General features: G+C 35.6%; 2 protein-coding genes across 2 annotated transcripts; both read left to right on the forward strand.

The window, feature by feature from the left end:
• Window positions 1–2198: 2198 nt before the first annotated feature.
• Window positions 2199–11213, forward strand: LOC121809407 (brefeldin A-inhibited guanine nucleotide-exchange protein 2-like). Its single transcript, XM_042210013.1, has 11 exons — window positions 2199–3637; window positions 5274–5591; window positions 5778–6123; window positions 6204–6626; window positions 6709–6998; window positions 7360–7633; window positions 8112–8611; window positions 8740–9061; window positions 9195–9555; window positions 9680–10359; window positions 10462–11213. The coding sequence occupies exons 1-11, from the start codon at window positions 2436–2438 to the stop codon at window positions 11071–11073; spliced, it is 5328 nt and encodes a 1775-aa protein (XP_042065947.1). The 5' UTR covers window positions 2199–2435; the 3' UTR covers window positions 11074–11213.
• A 10434-nt stretch (window positions 11214–21647) lies between these two features.
• LOC121794326 (AT-hook motif nuclear-localized protein 22-like) lies at window positions 21648–22980 on the forward strand. The gene has a single exon (XM_042192448.1). It carries the CDS (start codon window positions 21918–21920, stop codon window positions 22740–22742), a length of 825 nt encoding a protein of 274 aa, XP_042048382.1. The 5' UTR covers window positions 21648–21917; the 3' UTR covers window positions 22743–22980.
• The last annotated feature ends 2622 nt before the right edge of the window (window positions 22981–25602 follow it).

A 25602-nucleotide genomic window follows, 5' to 3' on the forward strand; every position in this document is an offset into this window, starting at 1 on the left:
AATTGTTGGAAACTACATGCATCCTTAAAATAATAATAATAATAATAATAATAATAATAATAATAATTATTATTATTATTATTAAATACTCCATAAATTACCTTAACAATTTGAAAACAATACCAACGGCCCAACTTTAAAATTAAACTATGAAAATATTCATTCCGAAAATATGAACTTTAATTAATTTTCAAAATAAACCCAATAAATTTTACAAATACGGCAATACAAACATCAATTAATTTAACCTAAAAAAATTACATGATCAACCTTAGAGACTTGGGTGCCAATACGCAAAAAATGACTACATAAAAAACAATAAAATAAAATATAAACACCAAAAAACTAAAGTAAACTTGCAACATTAACTCATTAAGTATAAAAACATTACCAAAGCCAAAGGTGTTAAAAGCTTAAAACAATGCAAGAGTACATATACTGAATTATGAAATTGTAAAATTTCTTACTCAATGAAGGTTAGTTACGATTAAAAATGTGTAAGAATGGGTTTGTTATAAATTTTTTTTATAAGTATGAAACATTTCAGAGAGAAAATTAAGTAGATTAAATTACATGGTATTTTGCTACATTGGGATAAAATGTATTCGGCCTTTCTAAGTGAGCTGGTACACACACAAATTAAATGCAGTCTTGATTTATATAAAGCCCAATAAAAAAATTGGCATTCCAAAAGGTTTAAATATTCAAACATGGAGGAGTACTTTTGTTTTTTTTTTGTCTTTTCATGCCAATATCTGAACACTATATTAAATCAGCATTTGTTACTGGTAAATATCGTGTATTAATGATGATTGTTGCTTTTATAGTTGTGTTATGGTTATTAAATTAGTAAATGGCATCTGAGATTATAGTGATATATAGTCAGTAGTCAACTGATGAATACCACATTTTCGTCTCCATATTGTAGTGAATCCTTAGAGCATCCGCAGCAGTGGCGGTCGTCGCCACCGCCGTCCGTGCCAGCGGCAAGGAGAAGGGTCGCCGCCGCTGCGCTCGCGCCGCTGGCATGGCGCTGCTCGATGTATCGAGCACGTCCGTGCCAGCGGACGCACACGTGGCGGCACGGGATTGGGCAACGGCGTAGCCGTTGCATTCAAATTTTTTTTTTAAAATCGGTATTTAATTATAAATAATGCTAAAAAATAAAAAAAAATATTTTCCAAATCCCAAAAATATGGCCTTTTTTCCCGTTTTTTCTGAATTTTTTTGATTTTTTTGATTTTTTTTCCCCAAAATCATCTATAAATACACACATTCATCACTCATTTATCACATCAATTCATCTCTCATTCATCTCTCATTCATAATTCTTATACAAACTATCAACACATTCAACCTTCACTCAAAACATCAAATGGATTTCACTCATCTCATGGCGGAAGCGGAGCGCGAAGAACAAGAATACTACGAACAACATCGTGCCGCTTACGAAGCATATGTCGCTGCGAAGACCTAATCAACTACATGTGGACGAAATTCGGCAACGAGTAGTGGTTTTTTTAATTTTTAGGATTTTAATTATGTAATGTTTAATTTTATTTATCATTTGTAATATTTATTGTGGTTTTTAAATGAATTTTAATATTATGGAAATGTTATTGTTTAATTGAATTTTAAATTAATTGTGCTCGTCCTTGCGGAAGAGCACAGTTGTGGGTGTTGTGCTCTTGCCAGAGAGCAGGCATGAATAGTACCGCCCGGGCCCACAACCGTGCCGCTAGCAAGAGCACGGTTGTGGATGCTCTTAGAGCATCAGCAATGAGGCCCGTCCCGGCAGAATTCCGATCGACGTGTCGGAATTCTGCGGCGGACGTCCGCCATTGTGCATGGTATGCACGGATACGGAATTCCGCCGAGGACACCGTAGTTCCGCAGCGTTACGCGGAATTCCGTCGCGACGGGCGTGCGGACGTTCGCCATTGCGTTAACTCCCACGGACGTCCGCGCGGAATTCCCGTTTATTGCATTAAATTTTTTTAATTGTGGGAAGTCCTTCGGGAAGCCCTTGGGATGTCCGCCACTGTACAATGAGAAGTTTTTAAGATGTGGTAGTGCAGTAGGAAGTCCGTATGACATGGTAGGAGGTGTTTTAAAGAATTGCTATGCTCTTAAAAAAATTGTCCCTACCTCTCATCCCCACTCAAACTTAAATTTAACAAAACTGCATAGGGCATTATCGTCATTTCTGACGTCGTCGTAAGCTTCACACTCCCAAATCAAATCCATTCACCTGACCACCACCACCACGACCACCGCAGAGCTCCGCTCTCCTCTTGTTTTCTCAGTTCATCTCTCTAGATCAGCCACTGCGCCTCCGCCACCGACAAACTGGAAGCTCAGATCAGCCAGTGATTCCGTAGCGTCAATTTCCGACGCAGATTTCAATCCTTCCGCCTTCATCTTCTAGTTCGGGAATGGCTTCTTCGGAAGTTGATTCCCGCTTAAACCAAATCCTGATCCCCGCGCTCGAGAAGATCCAGAAAAATGCTTCGTGGCGCAAGCATTCCAAGCTCGGGTCCGAGTGCAAATCCGTTATCGAGCACCTCACCACACCCAATCTGAACCCTACCGCCGCGTCGCCGCCTACGTCTCCGTCGGCGCAATCCGATTCCGACGCGTCTTTGCTGCCGGGCGTCCTCCTAGATCTTTCCCTGTACGATTCCGAGATCGTTCTCAGCCCACTCATCAACGCACTATCCACGAACTACCTCAAAGTTTCGGAGCCTGCTCTTGATGCGGTCCAGAAATTGATCGCCCACGGGTACTTACACGGCGAAGCGGACCCCAGCGGTGGCGCGGAGGCGAAGTTGCTCTCGAAATTGATCGACTCCGCTTGCAAGTGCCACGAATTGGGGGACGAGCATGCGGAGTTGTTGGTGATCAAGTCGCTTCTTTCAGCGGTTACGTCGGTTGCGCTGCGACTGCACGGTGATTGTCTGCTGCAAGTGGTGAGGACTTGCTATGACATATATTTGAATAGTAAGAATGGGGTGAATCAGACGACATCCAAGGCGTCGTTGGTTCAGATGCTAGTTATTGTGTTTAGGAGAATGGAGGTGGATTCGTCTACGGTGCCATTGCAGCCTATTGTGGTCGCAGAGCTTGTGGAGCCAGCAGAGAAGGCAGATGTGGATGGTTCCATGATTTTCGTTCAGAGTTTTATTACTAAGATAATGCAGGATATAGATGGAGTTTTCAGCCCTGGTACGCCCAGTGGTGTCACGGGATCAGGGGCTGGGGCCCATGATGGGGCATTTGAGACGAAGACCTCAACTGTGGAGGGCACAAATCCGGCGGATTTGTTGGACTCAACGGATAAGGATATGCTTGACGCTAAGTATTGGGAGATCAGCATGTATAAGACGGCATTAGAGGGTAGGAAAGGAGAGTTAGCAGACTGTGAGGGAGAAAGGGATGATGATTTGGAGGTGCAGATTGGAAACAAGTTGAGGAGGGATGCTTTTTTGGTTTTCCGGGCTTTGTGTAAGCTCTCCATGAAGACTCCACCCAAGGATGCCGTCGCTGATCCCCAATCAATGAAGGGGAAGATAGTGGCATTGGAATTACTCAAACTTTTACTGGAAAATGCTGGGGCAATATTTAGGACTAGTGAAAGGTATTTGATTGTTGCATTGTTTCGTCCAAATTATTTAGTTTTACAATGCTTAATTTATATATTTGCATAGCTATGATGCCTAAGCATGAATATCCTTCTTAAAAGGTTAGTTGTAGAACGCTAGATATGCTGTATTACACTATATTAGATATATACCCTGCATTTATCATTAAGATAATCACACTATACTAGAGTATTTACCGTGCATTTAGCATTAAGATAAGATATGGATTTTCTTTGTGCCGGGACTGCATCTTCTGAAGTATAGAAACTAAGCTGATTTAGAATAACCTCACACTCTTTTTCTATCAGAGGGGTTTCCTTAAATTGGAGTATTCTTATACAGTCATGAGAACTTAATTTTCTCTAAATGACTAGATGGGAATTTTCTTATGGAGTTAGCGCAGGTAATTTTCAATTGGGAATTTATGAACAAACAACTAATTGACCCAAATGATAATGGAGTACTAATTTATCTCCATGTCGTTAGAGGCTCATCTTATTTCCAGTCCCGTTTATCTTCTAGGTGATACTTTTCTTCAAATTGTAATAGAATTGGAAAGTAGTTCAGAAGATCGTAGGATGATATATCCTTCCTTTGATAATTGGGAAGGGTAAAATCAGTGCGGGGACTAGTTGATTACTTTTTGCTCATTGAAACTTGCAGTGTTTGCTGTCAAGCAAGCATTTTATGTTCATTTTGTTATATTGCAATAGTAAATGGTTTGCCATGTAGTATATGGTTTCTGCATAAGTTGTTTTAGATTTGGCTTACCCTAGTTCAGGTTCTCTGTCCTGAAACTAAAAGTGAACAAAGTCACTAATTGACTCCTAATGGTAATGGGTATGTTGTCCCCATGCTATTGTCTTATCAGCACCTATACTACTCAGCTCCTCAAGCAGAATTGCCGAGTTTGAACTTTGATGCTAGCTCAAAACTATCTTAGTGTTCTTTGAGTTAGATTTTGCTGGTATAATTAGCATGGTCATGATATATAGTTCATGTACCAGTTCTGAACTCTCTCGCAGTTCTTCTGCTGTTTGTTTCAAAATTTTTTTGGTTTTCTAGTTTTCCAACAGCTGATTTCTTCCTTGCAGAATTTGTTAATTCCCAGAACCATTCTTAAGTGTAGAACCTAGAACTCTACATATTTTATTCATTGGATGAGGAAAAAATGACGGTCAATATTAAAAATCATACATATTAGACTATGTTTTCACGACATTCCGGACTCAACATGTGAAAAAACTTACATGTTGATGGAAGAATGAATGAAACGAAGAAGAGTCCATGCATGCTTTATTTTTTCACTTCTCTGCATTCACCCATTAATAATAGTTTTGGTTGTAATGGGAAGTTGTTGTGCAAATCAACACCATTGGATTAAAAGATCTAACGACCTCCGTTTGGCATTTGTTCTACGTTTAAGAATGGTTCTATCTTGACCACAATCCTATATATATATATATATATATATATATATATATATATATCTGTGTTCCTGTTCTTTGAGTTGATTATTGTCTTTAGTCTTTGTATAAGATGTTTGAGCACTCTCCCTTTTTATTTTATAGCTCTTCTATCTTTTTCGGTTTGAATGCAAAGCATCGCTAATTACAGTTATTTCTTAAACAGATTTTTAGATGCTATAAAGCAGTACTTGTGTTTGTCACTATTGAAGAACAGTGCTTCAACTCATATGATCGTGTTCCAGCTCTCATGCTCCATATTTATGAGCCTGGTGTCGCGTTTTAGAGCTGGATTGAAAGCAGAAATTGGGGTATTTTTTCCTATGATAGTCCTTCGAGTGTTAGAAAATGTTGTGCAACCCAATTTTCAGCAGAAGGTGACAGTCCTTCACTTTCTGGAGAAGCTGTGTGTAGATTCACAGATCTTGATAGACATATTCCTCAATTATGACTGTGATGTTAATGCTTCCAATATATTTGAGAGGTAAGGACTTGTCCTCTCTGTGTACTTTTTGCCCAACTTATATCTGATATTTTTGAGTCAATACCTTTTAATCTTTTGACAGATAATTGCTGGGCTTCTAAGTTATGCATGCAAAATATATCATTGCTAAAATTCAAACAATCTTATGGTCTCTTGTATCTTTTGTCATTTCATTTTCTATTCCAGAATGGTCAATGGACTACTTAAAACTGCTCAGGGTGTTCCACCTGGTGTTTCAAGTACACTCCAGCCCCCGCAAGATGCTAGTATGAAGCTAGAAGCTATGAAGTGCTTAGTTGCTATCCTAAAATGCATGGGTAACTGGATGAACAAGCAATTGCGAATTCCAGATATTCAGTCGTCAAAGAAACTAGATGCTGCAGATAATGTACCTGATTCTGGGAGTCCCCCTCACACAAATGGCAATATAGATGAGCCAACTGAAGGATCGGATGCACAGGGTGAAGCTTCCAGTGAAGTTTCTGATGTTTCTACCCTGGAGCAGCGCCGTGCCTATAAACTTGAACTTCAGGTACAATTTAGGTTAACTTAGTTTGATTAATGTGGTCAATATTTCTTTTATCAGTCTGTGAAATAATGATTATGTGGCAGGAAGGCATCTCTCTTTTTAATCGCAAACCCAAGAAAGGTATTGAGTTCCTGATAAATGCAAATAAGGTGGGAAACTCCGCAGAAGAGATAGCAGCTTTCCTTAAAAATGCCAATGGTTTGGATAAAACTCTGATTGGTGACTATTTGGGTGAAAGGGAAGATATGTCACTGAAAGTAATGCATGCTTATGTGAATTCATTTGAATTCCAAGGGATGGAGTTTGATGAGGCAATCAGGGTCTTCCTACAGGGCTTTCGGTTGCCTGGCGAGGCACAAAAGATTGACCGGATCATGGAAAAGTTTGCTGAACAGTACTGCAAATGTAATCCAAAGACCTTTACAAGTGCTGATACAGCTTATGTGCTTGCATACTCTGTTATACTACTGAACACTGATGCACACAATCCTATGGTCAAGAACAAGGTAAAATTGTGAACTGATGGTTGATGGCCTGTTAAAGATTTTCAGTTCTTGACAATTGCTAAGTTTTAAATTTTGTATCCAGATGTCAGCTGAGGATTTTATAAGGAACAATCGTGGGATTGATGATGGAAAAGATCTACCGGAGGAGTACTTGAGATCATTGTATGAACGGATATCTAGAAGTGAGATCAAAATGAAAGAAGATAATTTGTCTGTCCAACAGAAGCAGTCTGTGAACTCAAACAGTGTTTTAGGTTTGGATAGCATACTAAACATTGTGATACGTAAGCGTGGGGAAGACAGTATGGAGACCAGTGATGACCTCATGAGACACATGCAGGAACAGTTCAAAGAAAAAGCTCGCAAGTCAGAGTAAGCTTGATTTTGAAATCTTCTGCATAATGGCTAGGAATCTAGGAGTAGTCCTTGGGCCTGTAAAAAGCTCTCCCAAGCAACTCTACTTTATTGGTCATGGTCCTCATTATCCTTAAAAAGGTTTTAGCCATAAAATCTCCTGTCTATTTTTTTTGATGTGACATATATGAACACACATAAGATGGGTAAATTAGGAATGCATGAGGACTTGATGAATGATGAAGCTTTAAAGGTTTTGTCAGTTAAAGAAGCAGGGCTTCATAGATATTTTTCTTCTTGTTTGGAGAAATGGTGGTTTTTAGCATTTCTCTAGAAAACGTGATCTTGTTTTGATCTTCATGTTGTTGGGAAATTGTAGGTCAATTTACTATCCTGCCATAGATACGGTGGTCCTCAAGTTCATGATTGAAGCATGTTGGGCTCCAATGTTGGCTGCCTTCAGTGTTCCTCTTGACCAAAGTGATGATGAAATTGTGATAGCCCTCTGCTTAGAGGGCTTTCGTAATGCAATCCATGTCACTGCAGGAATGTCCATGAAAACTCATAGAGATGCTTTTTTGACATCATTAGCCAAGTTTACTTCACTCCACTCACCTGCAGATATCAAAAAGAAAAATATTGATGCAATCAAGGTAAATATTAGTTCCTTGTGCTTGCTGTGTATGATTAATTTTATAATGGTACGAGTAAAGCCTTCCCATTCTTTTTATGTTTTGAAGTGTTTTTTGCTCTGTGTATCTCTAGCCTTTCCTTTCTTGTTAAGTACTCTGTATTAGAATTCTTGTGTCTCTCTTTATTGATTCATTTATTTTTTGGGGTTATTGGTAGTGTGTAGTTTCATTATTCATGGTTACACCTTACATGGGATAGAAGTTGGTAGTGTATTTAAGCCCCACGTCCTGTCGTCCTTTTTTTTCGAAAAAGATATTCTTAAATATAGTCTGATTTGGTTAGCTGCATATTATTTGGGGGATGATAGAATGTGATGTTCCTAAAATCTTTTCTGGACTGTGCTAAATCAAAGTGAAATGATTAAAGCTTGTTACTCCTGTTCAGCAATTTTCAAGATTTTCTGACTACTCCAGTCCATCTGTGTACTTGTTGTAACAGGTTATAGTCACCATAGCAGATGAGGATGGGAACTATTTACAGGAAGGCTGGGAACATATATTAACATGCGTTTCACGGTTTGAGCATCTGCACCTACTGGGTGAAGGTGCACCACCGGATGCTGCTTTCTTTGCAATCCAGCTTAATGAATTAGACAAATCTAAACAAGGCAGATCAAACAATCTTCCTGTTTTAAAAAAGAAGGGAGCGGCGAAGATTCAGAATGCAGCTTCTGCAATGAGGAGGGGTTCATATGATAGTGCTGGTATAGGTGGTAATGTTGCTGCTGGAATAACATCTGAACAGATGAACAACTTGGTCTCTAACTTAAACATGTTGGAGCAAGTTGGCGATGTTAACCGCATATTCATACGGAGCCAAAAACTGAATAGTGAGGCGATAGTTGATTTTGTCAAGGCTCTCTGCAAGGTATCTATGGATGAACTACGATCTACATCTGATCCTCGGGTTTTCAGCCTCACTAAGATTGTTGAGATTGCGTAAGTTAATTGTCACTTGATCCTTTATTCTTTCCCTGTTCACTGTGGAAAAACTCCAGTCAATTATTTTTACCATTTTTTGCTTCTTTGGCCATGCAACTGACTTCTATTTCGCCCCCTCTTAACAGGCACTACAACATGAATCGCATTAGGCTTGTATGGTCAAAGATTTGGCAAGTACTCTCTGATTTTTTTGTGACCATTGGCTGTTCAGAAAACCTTTCTATTGCAATATTTGCGATGGACTCTTTGCGCCAGTTATCAATGAAATTCTTGGAAAGAGAAGAATTGGCTAACTATAACTTTCAGAATGAGTTCATGAAGCCTTTTGTAATTGTAATGCGCAAGAGTAGTGCTGTTGAAATCCGAGAATTGATTATCAGATGTGTTTCTCAGATGGTGTTATCCCGAGTGAATAATGTCAAATCGGGATGGAAGAGCATGTTCATGGTAAGGAACCTTTAACATGGATGATGTAGTGCTCGATCCTTTTAATTATTATTGCCTTGGGAAAATTAATTCTTTGTGAAGCTTATGGTGATAAATTTTACATTTAACCCTCTAATTACATTCTTAATTGCAGGTCTTCACAACAGCTGCTTATGATGATCATAAGAACATTGTCCTCCTCTCATTCGAAATAATTGAGAAGATTGTTCGTGATTATTTCCCATATATCACTGAAACTGAATCTACTACTTTTACAGACTGTGTAAATTGTTTAATTGCGTTCACCAATACTAGATTCAACAAAGAAATTAGTCTTAATGCCATTGGTTTCCTTCGGTATTGTGCCGAAAAACTTGCTGAAGGAAATCTAGGGAAGGAAGCTCCTGAAGTGGCTTCTCCATCTTCGCCTCAAATTGGTAAAGAAAGAAAAGGTGACAATGGGGAACCTGCAAATAGGGTGGACCATCTCTATTTATGGTTTCCTTTGTTGGCAGGTAAAGAAATGTTATTTTTTTAAAGTATATTTGAAGCTGGATTCCCCCAAAAGACTCTTTTTACCTCTACATATGCTGAATATGATTAATTCAAGTCAAATAAAGTATCTCTCTCCCTCCCCAGGTTTATCTGAACTGAGCTTTGACCCAAGGCCTGAAATCAGGAAGAGTGCCGTACAATTACTATTTGATACTTTGCGTAACTATGGGCAACACTTCTCCCTAGCCTTGTGGGAGAAGGTGTTTGAATCTGTCCTGTTTAGAATATTTGATGGCGCTCGGCGTGCTATTGATCCATCCAGTGATGAGTCTGGGCATATAGACAATGGTGATATGGAACTCGATCAAGATTCATGGCTGTATGAGACGTGCACATTGGCTCTGCAATTAGTTGTAGATCTTTTTGTTAATTTCTATGATACAGTCAATCCCCTTCTGAAGAAGGTGCTGACGCTTCTAGTCAGTTTTATCAAGCGTCCTCATCAAAGCCTTGCTGGTATTGGTATTGCTGCATTTGTTCGCCTAATGAGCAATGCTGGGGAGATGTTCTCTGAAGACCAGTGGTTGGATGTGGTTTCATCTCTCAAAGAAGCAGCGAGCGAAACACGCCCTGATTTCTCCTTCATCCTTGATGACAACAGCAAAACAGTGGCCCAAGGAGATGATGTCAATGAGAGCAGTCGTGATGAATCTGCCGGGGCAGTCTCCTCCAACGATGGTTCAGATAACTCCAGGAGTCGTCGTCTGTATACAGCTATATCTGATATCAAGTGCCGAGCTGCAATTCAACTTTTACTAATACAGGTAGGTACTATCATAAGTTTTATTTGTAGCCCATTCCAGTGTTCTAGTTTAATTCTTAGTATTCATGAAGTCTGACAATAATTCTTGCATCGAATATGGCAGGCAATAGTGGAGATCTACAACATGCACAGAGCTCAATTATCAGTTAAAAACACAGTCATCCTTTTCGATGCTGTGCATGCTGTGGCAATTCATGCACACAAGATAAATAGCAATGGAGGGCTACGTCAAAAGCTCCAGGAACTCGGGTCCATGACGCAAATGCAGGATCCTCCTCTACTTCGCCTGGAGAACGACTCTTACCAGATCTGCCTCACATTTCTGCAGAATCTTGCACTCGATAGACCTCCTAGTTACGAGGAGTCAGAAGTGGAGTCTTATCTTGTCAACCTCTGCCAAGAAGTCTTGCAGTTCTACATTGTTGTTGCCTGCTCGGGACATCTTCCTGACTCATCTCTCGACAGACGAACACACTGGACGATACCTCTAGGATCTGGAAGACGAAGAGAACTGGCTGCACGAGCACCTCTCATCGTTGCTACTCTACAGGCTATAAGTACATTAGGAGATTCTTCATTCCAGAAGAACTTGTCTTGCTTCTATCCCCTGCTTTCGAGCTTGATAGGTTGTGAACACGGTTCAAACGAGGTCCAACTCGCCCTGAGTGATATGCTCCACTCATCAGTGGGTCCAATCCTCCTACGTTCTTGTTGACCTCTGAACCACACCTTTTTTTCAGATGTATGAGTTTTTCATTTCCTCACAAAAATTGTTTTGCAAGTATAGGCATGTAGAGTTTATTAATTACATTAAAGTTGATAATGGTTTGCTATATTGCCCTGATCTTTTGAGAACTGCATGGGTTGAATTTGGGTTATGTGGTGCACCATTTTTAGAGCAATGGTTTTCCAGAAGGAAAAGAAAAATTAACATAATTAACTCAAAAAGAAGTAAACGTGAACTTATATGACCGTAATATATATTGGGCTTATAAAATGATGGTAAAATTGGAAGATGGATTGGTAGTATTTCAGCATGAGCCAAACCAACCCTCGAAATGGCTTATTAAGCCCTAATAATTCTTTTTTATTTTATCTTTGGTAGATTTTTTTTTATTATTGTACATATGTCTCAATATTTTTCTTATATGAGAATTACAAGGCTATAATTCATCCCAATTACTCATAATTAGAATAAATTTTTTTCCGTCATCATTATAACATCCTATTAGTACTTTTTTTACTTAAAATCCAATAAAAAATTTTGTCATTCAAGAAAATAGTCATTTTCTGTACTGCAATACATTAACATTTTTGCCAAGTTTTTAATAGCCGACCACAATATAAAAGTCCCAATTTTCATTTTGAGTACTCCCTTACCCTTGCTAAGCGAGGCACTTTTTTTTTTGCACTCGTTTAAAAAAATATATGTTTAATAATTGAAATTGAAATAAAATAAAGTAAAAAAGAGTATAGAGAAGATTATTCTCTACATTATTCTCTTTTACTTTATTATTTCATCTCCTTTTTAACTATTGGAATATTATTTTTCCAAAACGAGTGAAAAAAAACTTCTCGCAATAAGATAGAAGTTTACAGTTATGCAATTTCATCATCTTCATATTTTTGGAATTCAACTCTTTAATTTGTTTTCATGAGCACGTTTATAGGGGTCAGTGTTGACAAAATTACAATTCAAACTCTCTCGCATGTCCTAAGGAAGTTGTCTTTTCAATATTTTCAAAGTACTAGTATAATTTATACTGGTCCATATTTTATTATATTGTCATTACATAAATCATAAAAGACAAGTAAATGGTCCAATTAACAAACATTAATTAAGTACAAGATCCAGCAGAATGAGAATCAGGGTTTTGCTGTTTTTATTATCACAAGACACATCTAAGTCGTTTTCCAGCTTATGTCGGGGCAAAACCCTAAATCCTGATCCTGAATTTTAAAAATAAAATCGATTACCATTTATTTATTTTTAATTCATTTCAAGTTCACATCAGCGCATGAATGAAATTATCTTTGTATGTGTCAATTAATATTTTACTTTGAAGGGAGAACATAATTTGGATAGATACTTTCTTTAATAGCTAATTAAAAAGTAATGAAACTAAATATTTCATAATACACCATGTTTGTAGTAACGAATGACTGAATTATAATGTTGATGATAGTCATGTTTACCTCAATTATTTTGCTTTCTTTTTATTCAATGATAATATTTTTTTCACGACAATTATTAAATAACTCCTGTCATTTGCCATGCCCTTCAAAATCTCACAACTTTACAAGACACAAAGATTTCAACAACTTGACAACTTTAAGAATGTTGCGAAAAAAAAGAAAGAAATGATTAAACTTCATATGTTGGAAAAGTTTAACAAATTCCAAGATTGACTATCTGTTATTTAATTCAGATATAAAAGTTCTTGTCTTCAATCATATTTACAAAAAAAATTCGTCCTATGATTTAATTTAATCCATCCCCAGTTATCGTAATTATAAATTCTACCACATATTTAAATTGTACTACTATAAGCTCTTCCATATATGTTGGAATCTCATTTCTTTTTATTTACTCATGATCAAATTATCCGATACGAATTTTGTGGTAAGCTTCGTTAAATTAGAGGGCATGAATGAGAAGCAGAATAAATTTTTTCTAAAAAAACCGGAAATATAAATATTACTAATAGTAAAGGATTAAAAAGTATTTCATTAACATACATTTATCAGTACCCAGGTGACGTTCGGTTGTCATGACTTATAATATCATGAGACTATCCATCTAGGATTAAGTTGTGGGATTATTTTAGTTGGAGGGGGAGGCTATGACTAATTATCATGAGACTATCCATCTAGGATTAAGTTGTAGGGTTCAATCTTATGAACCAAACATGATACATATTTAATCATGAGATTTAATCTTGGCAACCGAACACCTATGTATATATATTTATGATATCGATCGAAGTCATCGAACAACACAGTAGCATATATAGACGATGTTTGTAATTAAAACATGAACATGTCGAAAACTAAATTAGAAGATGACATAAAATGGAGATTTACTGAAATTTATATGAATTAATTTGGAAAGTTAATTAGCTAATACATCATGATCTTAAATCACATCCAGAGTGATTAATAAATCATTAGTGTCGATTTTTTACTCTCATTAATTTTGTTGCACTATATAAGTATCGCAAATCAAACTGTGGTGAATTGATTGATTGATTGATTTATTTATTTTATAGACCTTTTTTTATTTGAAAAAAAAAACTCAAATTCAACTTCTTAATTTATTCTTACCAATAACCAACAAGAAAGCGTTGACATAATAATGGAAGAATATCGACACACCATTAACATCTGTAAATGAGAAAGCAGGCTGCTGAAGGAAAGCAGGTGGAGAGAGAGTTTATGTCTTCACGTGGTTACCTCAACTTTGGTCGGCTGTGGTTAAGGCTCTAAAATATTCTCATTTCATCCGCATTTGCTAATTAATTAATTAATTAATTAATTAATCTTAATGATGCCATTCCAACGGTCCGAAGCTGAAAAGTCATCATCTCGAAGTGACTTTAAATTCCCACTGGCTTGCGAAATATACTTAGAAGTCAAGCTCAAATTCCAATGGAGAAGTGTTGATGTATAATGGATTTTGACCATTTAGAGGTTGTCTGAGGGGGCAAAAATGTCATTTTAATATTTTTTTAATTTTATGTTATCTTAGAATTTTAATTTCCTATTTTCACTTTTATATATTTCCTTCTCATTTAGGGTTTGGACCTCATAAATACTGTGAAAATTATTTTTCCAAGCTACCACCTTCGGCTTTTAAATATAGAGACAATTTCCGTTTTGGTTCATCCCTTAAATTATGAACTTTCTATTGTAGATAATTTTTTCTCTCTATTGAAGTGGACTCAATCTCCAGTAACCATACTTTAATCATTTTTTTTTCTCTCTCTTATTTTATCAATTATGCATAAGAACTCTTGTCGTTCCAAAAGTTTCTATTTTTAAAATACGGATGTAGTATTAAATATATAATGACTTGGCTCATAAACTGATGGTTGTTCCGGCAGACAACACATGTATTTCCAAGATGTTTCTTGTTGGTATTAGTAGCATCCATCAAAACTTTTAAGCTTTCGTAGTGTATGCATTCCCAAACCTACATATTCTCAAATTTCCTCTATTTGGGACGTGTTTTGGTTCATTCATATACGTCTCTACGCCAGCGTCACTCCTTATATATTCTTACCACTGGACATTATATAAAAGTTAATTTTCAAGAAACTAGAGTTTCTTTGAATTCTCGTATAATCGGTTCACCCAACTTGAAACCCTTGGGATTTGTCTTCCCTCCATAAACTAAACCAAATTTTCAACTCCAAAAGCAGCTCCCAAAAAATTTATTGCGCTCAGTATCACACATTTATTTAATACTCCATGTTGTATTTAGTTAAGAGAGATTATGTATTTAATTATATGTCAAATACGTACTCCCTCCGTCCCAAATTACTTGAGTCATTTCTCTTTTTGGTTAAAAACAAAAACATCTAATCACATTTACTTTATTCTTTCTTTTACTTTAGTTTCTCTCATCTCTCTTACTTTATTCTTTCTTCTACTTTATTCAACTCACTAAACATAATTTTCTTAAATTCCGTGCCGAAAAGAACGTCTCAAGTAAGGTGGGACGGAGTGAGTATGTTTCAGATCAAAAGGAAGATTAATTATACATGTAAAAAATGGTGTAGTTTCTCGAGAAGAGAACATGCAAGACTGATATAGATTCCAAACTTTAGGTGCACATCACATGAAAGTAATAAGTTTCGTCTAATTTGAAGTGGTCCACACTAATTAATTATTTAAATAATTATATTAGATTAGATTAGCTAGCTTCGGCCAGTTGTTTGATGGGGGATAGTTGGAATCCATTAGATTAATATATGATTAAAGAGTTGATTAAGATAAGCATAAATCAAGCTTGTCTCACAAGGGCCATAATTTCTTTATTCTAAATTAATCGTCTTTTTATGCACCATGTTTCAAACTCTTTCCATCACATCCATCGATGTTTTTTTTAGATAATACTGTGCATGGCAAGGTCCAAGGCTCGAGCCATAAAACTAGGCGACCGTAATAACGAGCAAAACAAACCAAAAAAACCCAACTACTCTATTACAAGACCCAACCAACGGACATACACCTACTTGACAAATACTCAGAAAAGAAATACTCTTTGTATCTTTTATAGCCACAAAGTTTCATCCAAACTCTCAATCTCTCAACTTAAAATTTCAAAAATCCAACTGTAATTCACATACATCGATACCGTCTCACGAGTTTATATTGTTTGTTGAGTCTAGAGTTGTAACTCAAATTTTTTACTATTATGTGGTGTTCGGTTTCCTATATAAAATAAGATATAATTTAGGATTGAGTTGTGAGATTATTTTAGTCATAGGGGGTTAGCTATGACTAATGATCTCATGATTATCCATCTAGGATTGAATTGTGGGATTGAATTTCATGAACCAAACATACTATATATTTAACCAGGGATACAATCTTGCAAACCGAACACCCTCTTAGTGTATTTTTAGTCAACTCAATTTTTATTATTATTAGTGTATTTTTAGTAATAACTTATTAGGTAAGGAAATTACACGAATAGGGAGAGGGTTCGTACCCAATCCTACATCATACTACAAGCTTGCCAAAATGTCATTCTTTGAAGAAAACAATCTCGATCTAATATCAATATTTCTACCTGGGAAATTGTCCAAAAAAACCTCGTGCAAGTTGATGAAATGAAATATATCATTTATATGTCACTTATTTTAGAACATGACATATACAAGAAATTTTGAAATGATTGTGATGAATGATTGAATTTAATCTTTTTTCATACTATTCACAGGATAAGATACCTCTTAATTTAAATGCAAAATGTAGTATTTAATTTTTTACTACAAGATATTGCAATCATTCAATTTATTCTACCAATGTTTGAATCACATCAACCAACATAGTCAATAGACCACTTTCACTTTTTCTTGAAAAAGAAAGTTATACTAGTATGATATTAAAAAATATACATCATCCAATTTTAATGAAAAACTTATTTGATCACATTATGCACTGATCAAATATTAAGAGTGTGGTCAAAATGTTTTCTAAGTAAAAATGCTTTGAAATGCAAGATCTACAGTCTGGGGATGCAAGTATTAAATACATGTCACGATATTTGTCAATAACTTTATTAAATGCAAGCTGAACTAACTTATTTATGCAAATATATCCCAGCTTCTTTTTACAATGTCTAATTAATAATACTGCCCTGCAAAATGAATGCAAAACCTGTCAATAGCATGGAAAAAACTATAGATAGCTAGCTCTTCTATTTGATACTGTTATGTCCTATTTGATATTGTCATGTCGCGAAAAATAAACATGTTTTTTCATTTTAGTCCGATACCAATTTTTCATTAACAATATTTCAAGTCTTCAACCATTCTTTCTCAATCTCTTTATCATTTTAGGAATTTTACACTAAAACTTATGTCGTTCACTAATAAGAATATTTTTCGTGGACAAATAAAGTGTACTGTATAATTAATTCAGTATTATTTGTGTACATATCCATAGATAATTATACCAATAGGCTGACAAGGATAAGTCAATTAATTAACAAAACAATTAAGGAGTATATGTCAACATGTTACTGTATATTACGTGTGCATTATGTTTGTAGTATTAAATACTTTTGGAGTATACGTCGAAAAAAAGAGAAATAGGAAAATAGGATATTTACTTTGTGATTAAAAATTGCAGATGGATTTTAAATTTGTTATAAAATTATACTTTATTAGTTTAGGTCAAATTTAATCACTACTATATTTTTTGAGAATTTGAGAAAGGGAATAGTTGAGTGCTCCTGACTTTTTATAGTTTTCTCGATAAAACAAAACGTAATATATTGGTATATATTCTATATATAGCACATGAATTAATAATTTAATGTAACCATAATCTTTATTCGTTAGTACTACTATATAATAAATAAATTAATAGTACTGAAATTCAAAACGAAGAGTGGGTCTGTTTTCCCCGTATGAGGGCCCACCTGTCCGGATTAAACAATTTAAATATTAAAATTGATGATTATCCAATCACAAAAATTTATTTATTCATTTTGCTTTATTTTATGATGGGTAGGTTAAGATATTGACGGTTCTCACACTAAATTTGATATATATCGTGGATAAAACACAAGCTCTGATAATTTCTTATTCAACCAAAATTTCCGCACCAGATTTGGATATGTTTATTTGATTATATTATTGTAATTTCAAGCTTCCAAATAAGAAAATAGAGTTTTGGAGTATTGGAGTATTGAACAAGACGACTTTTTAGTTTGTACTAAAAGCATCATCCTTTTGTAATTGTAGCATTGATATGCTTTGTTAAATACCAATATTTCAAAATTATAATTCTTGAGGTGTGGATCCTCTCATATTGGGTGTCGTCCGACTATAAGTGAGACATTTCTTTTCGGCCGTTGTTTTGCGAAAATGATAATAAATAGTTATTGTGGAGATAAAGTAAAGTAAGTGTTAGAATAATGTAGACACGTCTCTTTTCTATATTATTCATTCTCTTACTTTACTTTCTCTTCACTTTAACTATTTATTATCATCTTCGCAAAACAACGGCCGAAAAGAAACGTCTCACATTTAGTGGGACAAAGGGAGAAAAAGGTTATGCTTTATTGCTAAATCAAAATGTACCTCGAGAGCACCTAAGCTACTTACTGTTCATTTAATTTATTCCAATAATAATGTGTTCAAAATGAACAACCTACATTAATCAATGCAGTAAGTAATTACTACTGTACTAAACAATGGAGTATATAAAATCGAGAGGTCTGTAGTTATTACCATTATAGTACTGTTTTTAGGTGACAAAATTACAAGAAAACGTAAAATCTTTATACTTGATTTAAATGGGAATTAAAGCTCCATCATCTTATCAAAATTTCTTTGGACTATACTAGTCATTAACTTAATTGCATTTAGAAACCCTATTTTTAGGCAATGAAAGCCTTAATTTAATACTCGCCTCACATGTGTCATTTCCATTTATCTACTTGAGACATATAATATCAGCACAGTTTAAAAACAGAAACACATCCCAAATAAAAAAAAGAACGAAAGTTTCCAAATAGATACGAGTCCTGCAAAAAAAAGTAATAATAATTCAGTAACAATATCTAATAAAATATGAAAACAACATAAAAGGAACCCCATTAACGGTAAACATTTATTTAATTGTCGCCGCAATTTAATAAATCTTTATAAATATCTTTCTGGTGCTGATAGTTTATTAGTAATTACTACTAATATATTTGTTTTTTCATTTGGATCGATCGATACTCTCCAGATTTTTATAACTAACTTTGGCAACTCAAAGTTTGAATTTCACTCAAGAAAAAATGTACTCTATCTTTCTTACATAGAAAAATATCTCATATACTCCTTCCGTTCCTTCCGTCCCAACTAAATTGAGTCATATTCCTATTTAGAATGTACCAACTAAGTTGAGCCATTTCCCTTTTTAACAAAAAAAAAAACAAAACATACAATCATTCTTACTTTATTCAACCATCTACTTTACTGTATCTTTATTTTTCCTACTTTATTCCTCTATCCTATTTTTCAACACAATTTTTTAATCTTACCTAAAAGTTTTGTCTCAACTTAGTTGGGACGGAGGGAGTAGCTTTTAATAAAATAAATATAATGAAGATTTCACTTTCTCATTATATAACACCAGCAATTAGAGCTATAATAATTTGTAGTATCCCCGAATACATATGAATAAGAAAATCTAAAATAATAAAATAATTATTCGAGGAAAATGAAGTTGGATGGAAAAAAACAAAAACCAGTAGAGAGAGAGAGAGAAATTCACCCACAGCAGAATATTCCCGCTTTGCTGTCATCAACGCGACCTCCTCTAATCGGAAAAGACGCCACCCCAATACGCGATGAGTTATCCTCTGCGTGCACGTGCACACGAACATCAAACTCCTTGTTTGACCCATTCTCATTGGCTCTACTTTTACTGCATCACTGCCTCCACTTTTTTTTACTGTTGAAGACTTGAAGTTGTTTCAAAGAGCCCAGGTTTTGCACCATTATTTTATTTTATTTTAGTTATATATATTTATTTTATTATATATGTAGGGGTATTTTGATTCTAATTATTCAAAATTATTACTAATGTTATTAATTTTATAAATTATTTACAAATTAAACTTAATATATCCATATTAATCTTTTGTAACTTGAATGAATGAATAAAATATCAAACTAAATCTTAATTTTTATGTAATTTCTAAAATAAAACATGGTATTAGTGCTCATGAAATATACTCACATAAATTATGTAGCATAGGCATAGCATTTTTCTATCAACCATCTCATTATTTTTTAAATCAAATTGCTTCTATATAGTTATGGATCACTATTTTTTAACGTGCTCCAACGAATCCCATCCGCTCTTTTATAAGCTGTGTATAAGGGAAAAAAAACATTTCAATGGCTATTTAAATTAGTCTAACAATTTTGTCAATATACATTAGCATTACTTAATGCTCTGTATATGTTAATAAGAACAGTGCTTCAGATTAAGAAAATTGCACATCATATTATATACAAACCAATAATTTTCTGTTAATTTGTAGTTATACTAAAACTAAGAAGAATTTTATTCGAACCAAGATCGCTCTCTATATGTATCTTGTATGCGTGTTTTGTTTATAGCTTTGAAACACAACCAAGTTGAAGGTAACTATATACTACTAGTTGCACTAGTACACCTATAAAGATTAATTTAGAGTATTTTAAATTTAGAAAAATTTCACAAAATCCATTGCATAATTAGTATATTGGTATTAAATAAAAATTTTTATTAAAGGTTAACCTTCAGCAATTTTGGCATCAGTGTATTAATTTGCGCAATATCAGCAAAACACATTGAACTCAAATTTTCGCCGGATTTTGATGTAAGCATGTCATGTGTCACCCAACTAGTACTCCTATATTGTTTTAATAAATATACAAATTTCTCAATATAATCCGCATATTCATAAATATACAAAAAATACCAAATAAAATATGGGTGACTTGTGGGTACTTCAATTTTTATGTGTATAGAGTAATCTAAACAAAAAATATAAGATCTTAAAAAATTCAAGTCAATTTATTTTTTTACCCAATTACGTAAGGGTAAGGCTATATGAATGCAAGATACACATTAAACCTCCACTGTCCCACTGTGTCCCCTCTCTCACGATTTTATGTGTCTCGATGATTTCATTATTTTAATTAGGGTGTATGATTTTTTAATAAATGTCAATCATATTGTATTACATAATATACTCCTACAAATTTATCGTATAACAGCTATTGTTAAAAAATTAAAAATTATGAATGAATCACACTAAATAAAGAAGATTGTAGAAGAAGGATTCCATGAGATGAACAAAATGTTGTGTTTCCTAAATTTGACCTAAATAATCTAAAACTGGAGAGAGAGAGAGAAAGCACATGTGGGTCATGGGAAATTGCGGTTTCAGTCCCATTCAGACAGTGTCTAATAATGCCCCTCTCTCTCTCTCTCTCTCTCTATTTCTCTGTGTGTAGTTTCACCTTGTGGTAAGCTCCATTTCTCCACCTCGCTTTGGCTGCTTCATTAACCTAGAAAACGACAGCGTTTCCCCTCCCCTCCCTTCAACTCTTGATGCATTGGTCAAACCCCTCTCTCTCAATAATTGTTTCATAATATTGTCTTATACTATCAATGGCACCCCACAAATTCATCTCTTTGTTTAATGTTGGACTGCACAACCCACCTACCTAATCCAAATCACTCGTTATTTCTAATTCAACGCTACCTTCCTTTGTTTTCTCCATTTCTTAATCAAATTACCCCCAACTATTAATTAATCCAATCCCCTGCATCAATTTGTGTGAGCAAGAGCATGGTAGACAAATATACAGCCTGATTTTGAGGTTGCAGTTGTATGGTAATTAGTGAGTTGATGACTTTTTCATGTGTTTTTGTATGTGAAGAGAGAAGATGTGGGCCCCATCCCCCCCACCGCCCATGCGCACGCCTTCTATTTGCCAAACTCCACGTCAGCCACCCCACACCACCCCCTTCGATCCAATCCTCTCTCTACTGACCTAACCCTAACCCAAACCATACTTAGCTCCTAAAACTAAAGTCCCCAAACATAAAAACTTCAACTTCCCAACCCTCTCTCTCTCTCTTCATAGTATAACTCAACAGCAAAAATAGAAGTATCACACATGAGAGCTGTGGGGAAAGGGATGGTTGATTCAGCTCAAATCTTGGTGAATCTCAATTTCCTCTCAACTAAAATCTAGCCAACAATAACAACAAATTCCAATTCCCCTTCATTTTCTCCATATTCCAGAAGCTTCTAATTAATTAGATTAAGTGATGGATCAGCTAGCTCACGGCCGCCCTCTCCCGCCTCCGTTCCACGCCGGAGATCTCCAGCTCCACCACCACCAGTTCCAGCACCACCACGACGACGAGCAGAGCGGAAACAGCCGCCCAATCAAGCGAGATCGCGACGAGAGCTACGGCCTCCAAACCCCCACATCGGAGGAGAAGGAATTCGCCGCAGCCTCCGGAGGCGGCGACGGCGAGGTGACGCGGCGGCCGCGGGGGAGGCCGGCGGGGTCGAAGAACAAGCCGAAGCCGCCGATCATCATCACCCGCGACAGCGCCAACGCCCTCCGGTCCCACATGATGGAGGTCGCCGGCGGCTGCGACATCCAGGAGAGCGTCTCCGCCTTCGCGACGCGGCGGCAGCGCGGCGTCTGCATCCTCAACGGCAACGGCACAGTCACCAACGTCACCCTCCGGCAGCCCTCCGCCCCCGGCGCCGTCGTCACGCTCCACGGCCGCTTCGAGATCCTCTCCCTCTCCGGCTCCTTCCTTCCCCCGCCGGCGCCGCCCGCCGCCTCCTCCCTCACCATCTACATCTCCGGCGGCCAGGGCCAGGTCCTCGGCGGCACCGTCGTCGGCCCCCTCATGGCCGCCGGCCCCGTCGTGATCATGGCCGCCTCCTTCGGGAATGCGGCCTACGAGCGGCTGCCGCTGGAGGAGGAGGAGGCGGTGCCCGGAGGCGGGCAGATGGAGGCAGGGCAGCAGATGATGAGTGATCAGAACCCTAATTTGTTTCAAGGAATGCAGCAGAATATGATGAATTCGTTGCCGGCTGAAGCTTATTGGGGCACGGCTCGCCCTCCATTTTGATTGTTTGTCAAAAACAATAAAAAGGAAACCCTAATTTTCAGTAGCTCTTAAATCTACTTTTGTGATTTCAACTAAGAGTAGCATCTTGTTTTCTAGTATCTTTTTTAAATATGGTGTTGGTGATCTGGATAATTAATTTTTATTAGCTTTGCGGTTTGGTTGGAGAGGGGAATGTACAAATTCATGAATTGTTTGGGGTTTTTCATTCATAAAAAATACCAGCCTTTTCTTTCTTTAACATTGATTTTGTAGATTGAGTTAGTTAAGTAACTAGTTTTGATTGATTAGTACATGAATGATTTATTTATATATGTATGTGATTGTTGTCTGAAATCAATCCTTTTGTTGTCTGAATTGCAGCAGTAGTGTGATTGTGGTAAAATGATATATACTCATCACTTCCTGCTGAAGGAAAACAAGAGAATTTGGGTGCCCTTTTTTGTTGGTAGTGTGTCTCTTTAAGATTCTTATTTTCAAATATGGGCATACAATAATTGGTTTGAAACTCATTTTATGCGACCTTTTTCTATCCTCTTTTTACTCTAACTGAAAGCAGTCAATTTTTGATGGCTTCGAACATTCTACGTAGAGACAGCAGTGAAAGAAAGCTCCAATTTTCAAGAATTTTCAGCTGGCTTAACAGAGAGGTATGGGCTTAACTTTCTGCCTTAATTTCTTGTTTGACTGCAATTTCAAGTGTGTGTATATATATATATGGTGAATTAATTTCCGACCAGATGCATGAATATTAGGACTGCATACACGTGCAAGCTTTTTTCGAGGCAAAACTAACTCTTTCATTCTGGTATATACACTACATATAAATTTGCATGCATATTTGTATTAATAAAAAGAAACTACTGAATGAGGATTTGTTTAGGACTATTATTAATACATCATGAAATTGTGTACTGAATGAGGATTTGTTTGTGTTTAATTAGACATGTCTTTTTCTATCATCCATACATGTTGCAAAGAATATGGCATGAAAAGATAAAATGTGTTTGGCAAAATAAGCTTCTAAACAGCTTGTAAAAATAAGTTCCAACAATTTATAAACTCTCAAAAAACTAAGTTCCTCAACCCTAACTTATTTTCACATAATTTATAAGTAATAGTCTTTTTTACCAAAACAATTAGTTTCAATCTCATATCTCTTCCGTTCTCTTTTCTCTTGGTATTTCAATATAAGTATATAGTTTCAATCTCATATTTCTTCCATTTTGGTTCTCTAGCTTATAAGCTCAATTATTCAAACACTTTCTCAACTTAGAATCTTTGAAGATATTACATGTTAATTATAAGCCCTTGCAACATATTATAAAATCTTCAATATAACTACATAAATATGAATTTGTGTGATAGTATGTAGTTATAGATAGTGGATAGGATGTTAAATATATCAGCAAAACTGTGTGCAAAGTGAGAGTGTGGTGAGGACCTACAGACAATCAGTTTGATGTCTAGATTCAGGAATGGTTCATGCATTAACACTCCTCTCTCATTTTACATCTAATCTAACAGTTGTGTGCCTTTCATTTGCTTGCCACATACACTTATGAATAATAAATCTCTCTCAATATGTGATTAATTTCATCATTTTTAATTCATATAATCCTCTCTCTCTTTCTGTCTTTTTATGATGAGGTGAATTATTTGTGTCGACTTAAACAACTTCAGTGGTAATCATGATGACCGAATTTAATTGACCGTTTCACTAACTAAAAAGCCACCAAAACGAATGAATGCATGTCTTCTTCATGTGTTATTGTTTTAACTACTTTGGCCTAATTGTTTATCAATTTTGCAACTAGCTAGAAGTTCAGTTCATATATAGAAATCTGTAACTCCTTATAAGTTTCTCAATTTCAAAACTATCATGGAATGTTGAGTATTTGAGTTATACTATGAGAATATGTCATCTTGTGACCTAGTATCATGTTTACATATACATATAATTACTTGTGTTGGCCATATACCTATAATTACTTGTGAAAGATATATTTTATGGTGGTGTTCGGTTTTCTAGATAAAATAATACCAAAATATAATCTAAGATTCAGTTGTGAGGTTATTTTAGTCATAGGAGGTTAGCTATGATCATTATCCCATGATTATCCATCTAAGATTGAGTTATGAGATTGAATCTCATGAACTAAACATAATACATATTAAATCCGGGATACAATCTTGCAAACCGAACACCCCCTATGAGTATAAAGTTATTCTCCTTCATCAATTTTTGTCATATGGTGTTGTTCAATTGCTATTACTCATTATCATATGATTATTTACCTAGGATTAAGTCTTGAGATTTAATCGCATGAACAAGATATAATACATATTCAATCATAAGCTATAATCTTTTAAACCGAATGGGTGTATGTATACTCAAATGACTAAATTTGTGTCTATTGTTTACTAATTTCTCTTTGATCCTTTATTTTTTCATATTTTATTATAATCTCGTAAGTGCGAGATGTGTCTACATACATATATGAAATTGATGTATAGTGGAGATCAAACTTCTAACTGCTAATAAATACTTTAATTAGGGTTGTGTATTAGAATTTTCCACATATTTCAAACTTCTTGTTTGGTGTTGATTCAAATTAAGGAACTTTGAATTTATGTATATTCATAATGCAGCTGATCACTGATCTATTTCAATGGTTGCACAAATTTTAATAACGTCGTATATTGGAAGGCTTCGCAATATACATAGTAAAAAAAAAGTAATTATTGAGAATTCAAAAACCTAATCGTAATTAGACGCCAAACATGACTGAGGACTGGTTATGAAACCCTTAATCGCATACTAAATCTACACTTTAAATTTGAGTAGTAAGGAAAGCTAAAT

This window comes from Salvia splendens, chromosome 1, assembly GCF_004379255.2.
Source record: "Salvia splendens isolate huo1 chromosome 1, SspV2, whole genome shotgun sequence".
NCBI classification, from domain to species: Eukaryota; Viridiplantae; Streptophyta; class Magnoliopsida; order Lamiales; family Lamiaceae; genus Salvia; species Salvia splendens.

Bases quoted from the DNA above. Each gene is read 5' to 3' on its own strand.
- LOC121794326 (XM_042192448.1), top strand. From the start codon at position 21,918: ATGGATCAGCTAGCTCACGGCCGCCCTCTCCCGCCTCCGTTCCACGCC.
- LOC121809407 (XM_042210013.1), top strand. From the start codon at position 2,436: ATGGCTTCTTCGGAAGTTGATTCCCGCTTAAACCAAATCCTGATCCCC. The intron at 9,556-9,679 runs GTAAAGAAATGT...CTCCCTCCCCAG, and splicing joins ATGGTTTCCTTTGTTGGCAG to GTTTATCTGAACTGAGCTTT. The intron at 10,360-10,461 runs GTAGGTACTATC...CGAATATGGCAG, and splicing joins TTCAACTTTTACTAATACAG to GCAATAGTGGAGATCTACAA.